The following is a 13450-nucleotide window of genomic DNA, read 5'->3' as shown; positions in this document are numbered from 1 at the left end:
AAACTACATCTAGACTACATCTAGACTACATCATCTACTACATCAAAAATATGGGAATTTAAACTACATTTAGACTACATCTGAAGAATAACCCGATCTTTCTAAATCCAAGCGTTTGAAATGACTTTCGGAATAAAAACGGGCTAAACTGATCACAAAATCCGATAGTATGTCATTATGATAGATTATAAACTACTTTCACCACCACAACGTCAAAATCGCAAAGTTCACCATGTGTTTTCTTGTTTTTTTATGAAATTTGAAATTCGAAGAATCATTTTTATCCAAACAGAGACAGGTACAGAACTGAACCTCAAAACAACAAATGGCTCTCAACAACTTTAGCAGGTAATGCATGCCTTTATCTATCCAAACATCCATTCCACTTGCCTTATGCCAGACAGTATTACATCAAAATGCCAAAAACATTTTGTTCAACCACCTTCACTTCAAGATAGGCCACCATAGAATGAACTTCCTTTTATAGGATAAACCATATTCATGTGGCTTTCAGCCTTGCACTCCATCACAGAGGCTATTTTTTTTCAGGAAGTCTGGAAATTTTAGGACCCTCCAGGCAGTTTTTTAGAGGACCCTGCCGACGCACCGGACTTAACGAACACCGGACATGCGAAAGTCCGGTGTAAAATGAGAAATTTTTTACCACCGGACCATCTCTACACCGGACTAAAGGAAGTCGGTTGTCCGGTGTCGAAGAAGGATACTTTTTTCCACCGGACAATCAAAACATAAATGTCCGGCGGCCAGAATTCCCTGTATGCAACACCGGACTGACGCCGGACTTATTGCGTCCAGTGTAGCGAAAGGATACTTTCTGCCACCGGACAAATACACCGGACAGTCCGGTGCGTCGGCAGGGTCCTTTTTTTAGTCACACTAGGAAATCAAGCTTTCAGAAAAAACAACATCAGTCATCTACAGGATGTAACAGGACCCTGCCGACGCACCGGACTTAACGAACACCGGACACGCGAAAGTCCGGTGTAAAATGAGAATTTTTTTACCACCGGACAATTTCTACACCGGACTTAAGGGAGTCGGATGTCCAGTGTCGGAGAAGGATATTTTTCCCACCGGACAATCAAAACACCGGACATCAGTCGAGGATTATGCCCTAAATAAGAGATATACTCTATTTAAGAGAAGGTCTCTTAAGTAGGAGATTTCTTTCTCTTAACTAGGAGACTTTTCTTTCTTCGTTAATTTTTGGCCTTCTCATAATTTTGGGCAAGTTTTGAACTTCATAGATCGACTCAGCACGTTTTTTTCTCCCTTCTATCAAAATTTGGTTGAGTTCTGCTTTTGTTTCGTGGACCTAGGATGGTTAGGGTCTATCAATCATAGGTGCCGTGGTATAGTGGTAGTCGACCTTGGCTTCTGTGCAGGAGGCCAGGGTTCGATTCCCACTCCCGGCAGTTCACTCAGTTACATCAATATGCCTTTTTACCTGTCTTCAAAAATACAAATAAAAGTGATCACGGAAAAGGACGCGAAAAAAAAAGACATAAGTGTGAGAACAGAGTAATCAAACTCGTTAGAAAAAGTACCATTAGAAGTCATAAAAAATCAACCTGAATAAATGCAATCGAAATTCCAGAGAACTTCATAATTCCCCAAACAACATTACATTACTATGTCAAACTCCCATCACATAAACTTTACAATTACGTCAGAGTAGATACGCTCGCCACCGAAGAGGTTTATTTGGAAAGGGTAATTATATTTTATTGTTCGCTTCTTTTTTAAAGATTTGCCGGGTTGGAAAAATATGAATTTCTTTGTACATATTTTACCTATCCCAAATATTTAGGAGGCTAAGTTTTAAACGAATGGTCAAGTTGAAACGAACGATAAATGTATCAAGGTCTGTTTTATTTACCCCCTGGTGACTTAACAAAAGAGACTTAACTCGATGTTACAATCCAATTATTGAAAGTTTGTCTCGGCCTTTTTATAATGAGCGAGACATACGTTCTCTGATTACGCAATTTTCATATTGACATTTTCGAGGCATTTTGATGTAACTGTCACTTGGCAAGTGAACGTTCCTTCGCCCGGGTTAACCCATGCCATGTGAGGGGAATTGGGTAGTCAATTCAAGGTGCTGACGGGACGCTCATTAGTAAGCGTCTATAGTTGCGAGAATAGGCCTCTAAAGCCTCCTGCAACTCAACCAAATAGAAATAGAAATCTAAAGGCCGATCTACATCATGAGAATTTCGTGAAAAGTAATAATATAGATCGGGCCATATTTAAGAAACGCGTTTAAGCGCGGTCAAAACACAGGTCAAACCGAAAGTGAGTCGCTCTTGTCTCTCCAAATAAGGGGGTTTGAGAAAAAACGCGTTTTGAAGGTCGAAGGTGTTTCTTCATTATTTTAAAAATTACGTCAACACATGCAAATGAGGCTATTTATGGTTTTTCGAAGTTTGAAAAAGAATGAAAAGGTATTTTATTTTGGTTTTTGGGTCATCGGAATCACGGAAACGTCTTATTTTCATATTGCGCAAATAGTCTGCTCTGAAGTAAATTTGTGAAAAGTACAGAATTCTCCTAGTTTAAGTAACGTTCTCTTAAATAAGAGACTGAAAATCTCCTAAATAAGGTAATCCTCTAACTTGGGTATTCTCTTATTTAGGGCATAATCCTCGACTGGACATGACCAGTCCGGTGCGTTCAGTGTTTCTTAATTTTTTGTTTCATAAATGTCCGGCGTCCAAAATTCCCTGTATGCAACACCGGACTGACACCAGACTTATTGCGTCCGGTGTAGCGAAAGGATACTTTTTGCCACCGGACAAGTACACCGGACAGTCCAGTGCGTCGTCAGGGTCCTGATGTAACTGCAACAACAAGGATGAGAGTTACCTGAATCAACTTCAAGTTCCCAAGACAATTAATCAAAACTTGAAAACTTAAAATGAGACTAAATGACAGATTGCGAACGTGCATCAGCCAGAATATGAACCAACCAAATTTTGTCATTCATTTCCAGAGACAGTGCTTCGATTTTTAAGGCTATGTTTACACGCTAAATTTTTTCCAAAAAAGCATGGGGCTGGAAGTACACCACTTTTTTGGGGGGACCTATGTACTTGGCAGTGTAGCTGGAACCTCGATATTCCAGGATTAGAAAAAGCTATACCTGTTATCTTTTTTCTTTAAAGAATCAACGAGCCATCAACATTGATAAATTACACACATTTTCCTCAGAAACTTTTAAAATTATCTGCCATGATGACTTTCTTGAAGCCGTTCCGAAATTAACCAATCAGGTTAGGTATCGGAATTCCTATGGGAGTTCTTTTCCAAGATTTGTAAAATAGCTAAGTCGACAAAAAAACTTTTCCCGGGGGCTTGAGGAATAAACAGAACTGTTATTGTTTGTTTTTTATTTAACCATATATTTAAATTTACGCTCAAAAATACTTAAATAAATAAGTTAATAATAACCAATATAGTATTTGTATCTCTTAGGAAATAAACACTTACAGAACGACATAGTTTATCATTTGAAATGACCCCGTGTGTGGACCATTCTATCGTGGGCGCAAAATAGGGCGGAAACTAAGTAGCACCCTCAGTGCAAGATTGCCGCCTCATCTTTAATCATTTTTTTCTCGCGCACTCGAGGGGAAAAAGGAAAGTGATCAATAAAATTCTTTGAAGGAAAAACGTCAGAGACAAACCCAAAGACCAAAAGATGTGTTTTGTTGTTGAGAATCGATCCTGTGAAGATGAAAAAATTTCTGCTCTGCATTTTTTTCCGAACGCTGAAAAACTCTAATTACGATCTTCCTTAAGAGCCACATTCTCTAAGAACCAGGTGGGTGGTGTTAGTATGAAATTTTGTTTGCCTTCATTTTTGGATATTTGGTAGACAATAGTGAAAAACTCAGAATCCCAAAATTTTTCCTAAACTTCTCAATAATAGCCTGGAAAAGTATTGAAATATCAAAGATCCAGACCTAAAACCTGAAACAATCTTCTCATAGTAGGATCTGAATATTGGCTTAGATTGCTAGGACTTAGTCTTTATAGGGCTCTTTATTTCATAGAGTTAAGTCCAATTTGGATGAGTCCTGTGAGCTGATTAGAAGTGATTCTGACCCATGTTGTTGATTTTTTTCTAAAGTTTCCATGGTATACTGACATATTATTGAAAATCAGATATTTACTGAACCCCAAAATTTCCATTTTGCCATCTACAAATACTAAGAAAACCTCATGTAGCCAAAAATCTACAAAATCTCAAGTTTAAAACAACCTTCAGTTACCCAGGAAACATATACTGGTTTGTAAGACTTGTTACATTTAAGAGAAATCTTGAGAGATATTGGTAAGGTTCCTCAGAAAATCATTTCCAGCTATTCCTTTTGTTCAAATATTTGATTTAAGTCCCTGAAAGTTTGCTATATCAACAACAGACCCCCATAATTCCCAAAGATCCAGTTACTTTACAAGGGATTTACAGAGGCTACTGACAATTCCAGGCTTACACAATGATTAGAAATTTGGATTTTTTTCATTCCTGGGGTGGAAAATAATACTTTTCAATGATTTTCAAAACCTTAAAACGTTTTCTGGTGTAACCAGGGCCTTATTTTTGTCTCGCCAGCCTAGAAAAATCACACTTAAAAAAATTTTTGGCTTAATTTTTCTCAAATCTGCTTATAGATCACATGGGTATTATTTTTGTTCCTGAAACTAGGCAACTTTCTCTACCAGGAACAATTAACAGTTTTTCCCAACATTAGTCGCAACTCTTGAATAATCGAGGCAAATATTGCACTTTTTGAGATTTGCACCTTCTTGTAGAGCCTGTAGAGCCCAGCCAAGTTGAGTGAAATACTTCAAATTTTCAACATTTGATCTTTGTTAGTTAGTGAACACTTTTTGCCAAAAATAAAATTCCTAGAATGCTCCAAGGCTGAATAATCGAGGCTTAAATTTGTTAAAAAGTGAGTTTTTTTCCATATCTAGGCCGCCATTATGAAAAATGCGATTAAGGTCACATGGGTTTTTTTGGACTTTTTGACACTTTACTGTGAGTACTTTCAGAAAATCAAAAGAAACCCATGTGACCTTAGTTGCAACTTGAAATATTTCCTCTCAAAATCAGACTTTTACACTTGGCAAAAAAAGTCCAAAATTTCAACTTGCCCTCAATCCGCCATTATGGATTTTTGGGACCCAAAATTTGGGGATTCTGAGTTTTTCACTATTGTCTACCAAATATCCAAAAATGAAGGCAAACAAAATTTCATACTAACAAAATTGTCCAAAACCACCTGGTTCTTAGAGAATGTGGCTCTTAAGGTAAAGAGGTTGCGAGATTTGTGTTAGCGAGGCAAAAATTGCTAAAAAACTGGTAAAATTGTAATCCTCAAAAATCGAAGTTCCAGCCTCACTGCTTGGGGGGAGCTAAAATCTCATCACTTAACGTGGGGGCTAAAATAATTCAGCTTGATAGTTGGCTTCAATTACTCAAATTGAAGCTCATGAATCTGAAAAATTTTCGCCTGTGGCGCAATGTTTTTATAGAAAGTGTGCGAAATATTTTATCTTAAACTTAGAACTGAACGCAATTTACATTGGAAAACCCGCTTTTAAGGGATCAATTTTTTGAAAGTGTCTAGGTTCAAAAGTCCTGGGGGCTAACAAAAAATTAATAAATCTTTAGGGGGACTTAAAACTCAGGGGGGACCTAATTTTTGCCTGGGACCTAAACCCAGGCTGATGCTATGAAGTTGATCTTCAAATTAGTTTTCAAGGTTGGCTTGGCTCAAATCTTTTCATCTACGGCTCAAATTTTAGGCAATTTCTCATAGTTTTTGAAGATATTAATTTCATTAAAAAGCGCCCGGTTATTTTTTCATGAATCTCTTTAGAAGTTTTGCAGCACATTTGTTTGCTTGCAATCAAGTAAACAATATAGCGCTTTTGCAGCATTAATCTTTGATACGCATTTCAGCAGGACGCTAGTATGACTAACTGCCGGCGCTCCGAGCAGCTGAAAAAACACTATTTTTCTCTCTGAAAAGTTCCAGAGCTCTTCGGGTGCTTCCAGATCACGTTCTAAAAAACCATTTAACAGTATCTAGACTTAAAGTTAAACTTGTATATCAAGATTACGGATTTCGAGTACGGGCCGATTTTACTTTCGTTTTCTGTAGTTTCATTTTCGATTTCAAGCCAACGAACATCTTAGCAACGAGGTGCTCGCCCATAGTTACATGGGTTTGTGCAAAATACAAAACATAGAAAATTTTCCAAATCCCCCATTTCAATTAATGCAATGAAAAATGAAACTTTTATGTTTCACTTTTTTGCACCAGTTCTCAAAATGAAAATATTTAAGATTTTAAGTTCTTTTTTTATTTAATGATTTTTTACAGCACTTTGTGGACAATCTAACTCTCGCATCAAATTCCTGCTTTCTTCAGTAAATTGAAGATGAGAAAAAACCTAAGCCTTTTTACATAGAATTTGCGAGATTAGGCATTTTATGTTTTATGCAAATATAAAACCAAAACTAGAACTAGAACTTAGGATCACGGATTGAAACAAATATATTAAGGTGAGATTTTACAGCCACCTGTCGTGCAAGGCACTGAGAGGTCACGGGTGCCAAAAAGAAGGGTCATTTGAAATGTGGCAACCTCATTGGTGGAAATTTGATAAACAACTGCGAAGTAGTATTGGGAAGCAATCAGTAGAAGAGACCACTTTCGTTTTTGTTAAAGATTTTGATATAAACTTCTCTCAGGGATTACTTGTCAATGTGTTGTGTCAACGAAAGATAAAACAGGTAAGACTAGCCTAGTTTCTAATCCTGATATAGGAGTTTAAGCTTAGACTGTTTAATAATTGTTACAAAAAATATTTGTCCCCAGGTGATGGACAAATAAAATACTTACAGTGTTTGAGGTAGCCTAGAAATCTAAGCTAGTTTGATTCAGTCACTTGGATAAAGCTGATGGTTAAGTTGTGACTGAATAACTAGCTTAGGGACAGTAAACTCTGTAGCTTATCAACTGACAACAACGACAATTCAAATTTCGCGGCGAGCGATAACGTAAACTCACATAATTTGCATAATTATTCGTCGTTGACTTAATTCGTTTCATATCAAAAATATGAAATCACACCACACACAGAACACAATATCAAAACATTATTTAGAATTTTTTTATTTTGTCTTTTTTTCTATCTTCTGATTGGCTCTTATTGTAAGATTAGATAAACAAACTCTCCGTCTTACAGTTTATGCGCTCCTTTTGTAAAATATAAAGTGAAATTCTATTGTAAAGTGTGCCGATGGAGAGTGAAGGAAAAATTTGTTCATTTTTTTCAAAAAGTTATGTTTGTATATTATGGAAAAGTTAACAAGAGACAAATTCGTTTCTTGAGTGATAATTTTGTGATTTGACATAAAAGTATTTTTACAAAGCTCATCATGAAAATAACCTTCAACAAAATAAATAAAAATTACTTTAGACTAGCAGGCTAAAATACCGTATACAAAACAATGTAATCAATCCCCCCCAAAAAAAACTTTTTCTTGAGTCTTGAATTCGTATAGCTGTCACTGAAAATAAGCACCGACAATTTTATGTTCTTCGAAAATGAAAGATGTCATTGTCTGTAAAATTGAGCATAAAGTCTCAAATTCATAAAACAACAAGAAACCACAACCAGTCAAAGACCAAGAACTGTCTATCATCTATCCATTACAGTATAATAAAATATCATGTCATGCAATCCAATCAGAATACAGAACTACAGCATAGGATCTGTACAAGTACAAGTACTCTCTCTTATATATTGCCACATACGATAGTCAATGTTCAATCACAAATCTTTACTTTATGATTTGCCATTCTGGAAACAAGCAACTTTTGCTGTCTTTACGACGAATAGCATTCTTTTTTCTTCATCAGTTCAATTCTTCCCAAAATCAAGAGAAGCAGTATCAGGTCGGGATCAGGTCTTGAAACCTTTTTCTGATACAGTATTCCAAATATATCTCTCGGCTCTCTCATGGTAATAGACGTGGTAATAGTACATTATATTATATAATCAAAGAAAGATCTTGCATTCAATGAGTCTCATCCTCTTCTACTCGTTTTCTGATAAAATAATTATAAACTTCTATCGCTCACGAAAACTCCCGATTTTTTACCACATGACCCACTCTGACCAATCCAAAGCTCACCGAATCCTGCGTTCATATTATGAACGCGCCCTTTCCCTAAGCCAAACTTAAAATCCGTAAATATAAAAAATCTTCAAGCGCCGAAAACGCTTTATTGCCATAAGCTGTGTGTCCTAGCCTTGTGAATACGGGCTTAGTTAACTAGGCTATGTTTGAGGATGATGGTTCTGCAATTAATGAAATTGAATTTGTCACATTAGCCATATTCAAAAGCATCACTGGTCAAAATATCGAAACTACCAGAATGGACACTTTTTGCTCCGGACGTTTCCAGAGCGCCGATAGTTTTTTGGTAATGCGGGAGATGCGGGAGAAAATCCTGAAAATGCGGGAGATTTGGCTGAATTTTTTTCCTGCGGGGGGAAACGTTGGCATGCGGGAGTCTCCATCCCACCCAATGCGGGAGAGTTGACAGCTATGGGTTCGTGGCCTAGAAGCTTTGAAAAATGGGTCGGTTGGCCGGTCGGTAGCTACAATTGGAACCTTTTTTTCATTTTCCCACCAAAAACCTCAATTTTTGAAATTCATCAAGCAATCGTGCAATCCTGGAATCCAACCGCGAATGTAAAGAAATAGCCTAAAGCCTGGATCCACAAAGGCATGTGCCACGATTGCAAGATAACTTCTAGTTGGAGATTAAGGTTCACGGCGTTTGCTTAAAGGAATACAGCTGTGACTACCTGCTTTTAGGTGCTTGAAATATTTGTTTTTAAGTACAGGTTACACCGGGACATTTTCTGTGTGCAAAGTGGATGTTTTTTAATGAAGACCCAAAGCAGTCAGTTAAAAAAGAACCACAGAGATAGAAAATTTTTGAAAGTTAAAAACCGCGAAAATTAATTCCCGCAAAATACAATTTCTTCCAATTTTATCGAAAAATTTGAAAAATCCCTAGGAAAATGAAAGAAATTTGTCCAATAATGGGCAAACCCGCGAAAATTTCGGAATGAAAAAAACTGTGAAAATTAAAACCCGTAAAATGCAATTTTTCAGATATTCTTTTTTTACCTCAAAAATTAGTTCTTGCGAAATTTAGTTCCAATAAGGTATATACATTCATCTCCCAAAAACTTACCTGAAATCAGATCACAATTGTCTTCCAACCACTGCACTGAAGAGCTATGAGAAAAGTAAACTATCTACAATCTAATAAATATTTCTTAAGTGGGGTGCATTGCTAAGATTGGACTGGGAACGCCGACAAAGTTGCTTGATTGTGTCAAAATAGGGTGTCAAATCAGAAAAAAATCTATTTTGACTCAAAACAAGTTTCCTGCTATAGAATCGACCATTTTCCTCAGATGTTTAAAATTTTCAAGTGTCTTAAGAGGTTTACCAGGTGTAAGTAAATTACAATTTTCATTAAAGAGCTGTAATATTGCTTAAAAGCTTTCAAATGGTGAAGTTTGTTTTTTATTCTATTTCAATAAAGGAGATGTTTTTCTATTGCAACATGTTTGTTGAAAGAAAAAGCACCAAGAGTTCTGCCTGTTTGTCATCAAGTGTTACACGAACACAATGCGCAATACTTCACACCATATCCACAATTAACAAGGGAGGAAATGGAGGGTACAGTATATATTGAAACATTTTTATGTTTCTATCTAAATGATAGTGGTGTTTACATCTACCTAGTTACATGAATTTTAAGATTTTTTAACTTTTCAGAATATTAAATGCTAGTTTTTTCCTTAATATAGTCAAAGTCAAACTTTTATATTAAAGATAAAGAATTATTTGCCCTGACTTTTGATGATAACTATCATTTAGAACCCCCTCCACGAGTATCTGAAGAAGTAAGAGAAGTTTTAATGGCAAGCAGACCTTCTTATGAAGGCGATACCTGGATTCCTGCAAAACTCTCTGGTGCAAAATTCCGTAGGATAAAACGGGAGATGATCAGAGCTGGTCATTATTTTCCAACCCTCCCAATGAGAGATAGAATGTTGGATGTTATGCCAAAAATTCAAGCTCATGTCTTGGCAAAAGAAGAAAGGTAAGTTTATGTAATAAAATCAAATTCTTGAATTGGGCCAAATTGAAAAGTCCCGTTTCTGTCACGGAAGGAAATCAGAGCCTTTTTTGGTCTATTTTTGAAAAATGGTAAACTTAATGAAAATAGTATTAGTCTTGAATTAAACCCTTCATAGTACTACTACTTCCAAACCAAAATAAATTTCATAAAAGGTTTTCCTCGTTGAATAATCGAACTTTGAAGGTTCTGTCACGGAAGGAACGCAGCAAAGACATTAAAAAAGACAAAAAGTATGCTGATTCAGATTCCTGTGAATTTAAAGAGAATTATAAAACCAAAATACCACCAGAAGAAAATTATGTCTATCTGCTTGTCATTGAAAAAAGAACTGAGTCAAAAATATTAATTTCAATGGCTACAGGCCTTTGCAACTGAGAAAGGTCAGTGTCACGGAAGGACACCGTCACGGAAGGAAAAAATTCCTATTTTTCAAAATCAGCAATAGCGTAAGAAATGTTGACTGAAACTAGGGGAGTGACACATCATATCATGAATCATAGCCATTTTTACAATTCAGTTCATTTCAAAACCTTGGAACTGTATTTTTAATGTTAAGCCATAATGGTGATAATAATTAGGAAATTTTACAGGAAAGATTATATTTTTTAAGCAAAAAACGTAAAAACCATATATTTGCATATTTCCATGGTGCTGAAGCGATTTAGAGGGTTTAGAACCGGCTGGAAACAGAAGTTTTGCCAGAAAACTGGTTTTAGGCCTCCAGAGCCGCGTGGGCTTACGCTGTAAGCTTACAGCGCTGTACTGGAGCCTTAGTTAAGCTTATTCTGAGCTCCATACAGGGCTGAGCTGGTTCCCAATGGTCATAAACCTCGTAGGACACTCCCCTGCAATGGATTAGATCCATTGAAGTCCAGCGAAGGGGGCAGAACGGACAAATTTTCACTAAAATAGCTTAAAAACGCTTAAAAAGCTCTATTTAAGCGTTTTTAAGGCTTTTTTAAGCAAAAAACGTAAAAACGCGACCTTGCAAGCAAGTGAGCTACTTCCAAAGGCTCTAATTAGCATATTTCCATGGTGCAGAAGCGATTTTGCGGGTTTAGAACCAGCTGGGAACAGTAGTTTTGCCAGAAAACCGGTTTTTAGGCCTCCAAAACCCTGGGCTTACGCTGTAAGCTTACACATGGCTTGGCAGCAGGTTTTAGGTGCCCCCTAAGAATTCAGGTGACCCCTGAGATTTAGGTAACCCCTGGTTGCCAAATATTTTTGGTGACCCCTAAGCCAATGACACGTCAAATTCTTTCGAAAATCCTTCTCAAACTATCAAACAAATACAACAGTTAGTTTAGCTTATTATTGCTAAATAGAATAAATGCCCTAAGAAATTAGAGATAAGTTAAGTACTGAAGGTTACTGCCAGATTATCAAGTTAGGGTGCAGATCCCTTGCTGACAGATTTTTTATCAAAGTAAATGCAACATGATTAAAGAATTTTTACAGATCAGTGCCATAGGAAGCATTTTCATATTAGGGGGCTGAAGTTTAGTGATACCGCTCGGGCCAACCATGGTTTGGCCCGAGGGGGGAAATTTTGAAAATTTGAGCTCTAGATTGCTTGAAAATGCACTCAAAGCATGCACTTATAAGACAATTATGACAAATTCAAAAAGAAAAACTTTGCAAAATAACCATTTTTGAAAAAATTATTGGGGTTGTAGTCCCCCTTGCCCCCCATGCTACGGCACTGCAGATAATATATTAGATACCAAATTGTCAGTTTTTGAGCATTGCTTAGATTAAAATATAAGTTGAGAAATGCCAACCTATGGTCTGGTAGGCTGCTTATAATTCAATCACCAAACATAGAATGTAGCCCCCAGGTCCATCTGAAAAAATTTAGGTGACCCCTAACATAATTAGTCCCCCCTAGCCACAGGCTAAAATCAGGTACCAATCGCTGCTCGACCTTTTAGCCCCCCCCTGCGGCCAGGGGGGGTTCCAGCCATGTTACATCGCTGTACTGGAGCCTTAGTTAAGCTTATTCTGAGCTCCATACAGGGTTGAGCTGGTTCCCAAATGGTTCTAGACCCATTGAAGTTCAAGATTTCTAAAAATAACAAGATATTTTTAATCCGTCACGGAAAGACAAGGTGAAAGTGTCACGGAAGGAAANACACTTGTCCTTCCGTGACAAACATCACTAGTTGTGTTTCGATATAATCACCTGATTACAGAGTCTAAAAGTGCGACTCGGTTGATTTAAAAGTTGAAATAGGAAAATTTAAGGGTTATTTTTAAAAAAAATCACAGTTACTTATTTTGTTTGTAAGACTTTTGATTTTGTGTTTTGGTTGACCACTTTTCAATTTGGCTCAATTTGAAATTAAACAAATGTTTCGATGAACTATACGACTCCAACTCAATAGTCATTAATTGATAATAAGAAGTGTCTATAGCGTATGTCTTAAGAATTTAACTCTTAAGGACAGATCGAACCTTGTCCCCGTGTATCCCAGGCTTTTTTTACGTCACTGATAGACCCCAAAGAATACCCTGGTGTATGCAAGTTCCCTCTCTCATAGGGGGAACTTCACAAAACAATATGTCATGAAAAAATCTGATATTGCAAAGTTGAACGGTATGCAATCCTTTCAAATCCAGGAACAAATGTAATATGACGTTTTGATTTTGTATTACTTAATCTTTCGCATCATTCGAAAAGCAGACAATGCCAGGGTATTATCCTATAATATCAGTAAGCATCAAGAAGTCGATAATACGGAGGAACCGTGTTTGGGACAAATAAAATGTTCCTGATAAGTAGTATAATAACTAATGATCGTTTTTATTTTCAAAGACTGATAAAAATTGAAGAGAATATGAAGATGATGCCACAATGGATCAATGAGTATAAAGAACGAATCCGAACGGAAAAAGTGAAGAAAGAAGAACACAAAAAGAAACAAAAGATTAATATGATGTATATTGAAAAACTTGGCATACATCCCAAAGATCCAAGAGCTAAAGAAATTCTTGCCAGTAAAAATAAAGGTGATGAAAAAAACAAAAAAAAGAAGAAATTTGGTGACATCAAAAAGAAAACCAAATCGTGATTTGATTTTTTAGATGATAAATTTATTATGAATGTAAATATTTTTTTGATTCTTTATATCGTAGTAGATATCTCTGCATGTCTGATTTAATTTTATTGATTGACA

The 13450-nt window shown here is 36.5% G+C and overlaps 1 protein-coding gene across 1 annotated transcript; it reads left to right on the top strand.

The window, feature by feature from the left end:
* Nucleotides 1–184: 184 nt before the first annotated feature.
* Nucleotides 185–13435, top strand: LOC136824120 (uncharacterized). Its single transcript, XM_067080285.1, has 4 exons — nucleotides 185–348; nucleotides 9672–9808; nucleotides 10010–10235; nucleotides 13090–13435. Exons 1-4 carry the CDS (start codon nucleotides 326–328, stop codon nucleotides 13343–13345), a joined length of 642 nt encoding a protein of 213 aa, XP_066936386.1. The 5' UTR covers nucleotides 185–325; the 3' UTR covers nucleotides 13346–13435.
* The last annotated feature ends 15 nt before the right edge of the window (nucleotides 13436–13450 follow it).

The sequence above is a fragment of the Clytia hemisphaerica genome, unplaced genomic scaffold (genome assembly GCF_902728285.1).
Source record: "Clytia hemisphaerica strain Z4C2 unplaced genomic scaffold, Clytia hemisphaerica genome assembly, whole genome shotgun sequence".
In the NCBI taxonomy this organism is placed as follows: Eukaryota; Metazoa; Cnidaria; class Hydrozoa; order Leptothecata; family Clytiidae; genus Clytia; species Clytia hemisphaerica.
This window is presented reverse-complemented; position numbering and strand designations above follow the sequence as displayed.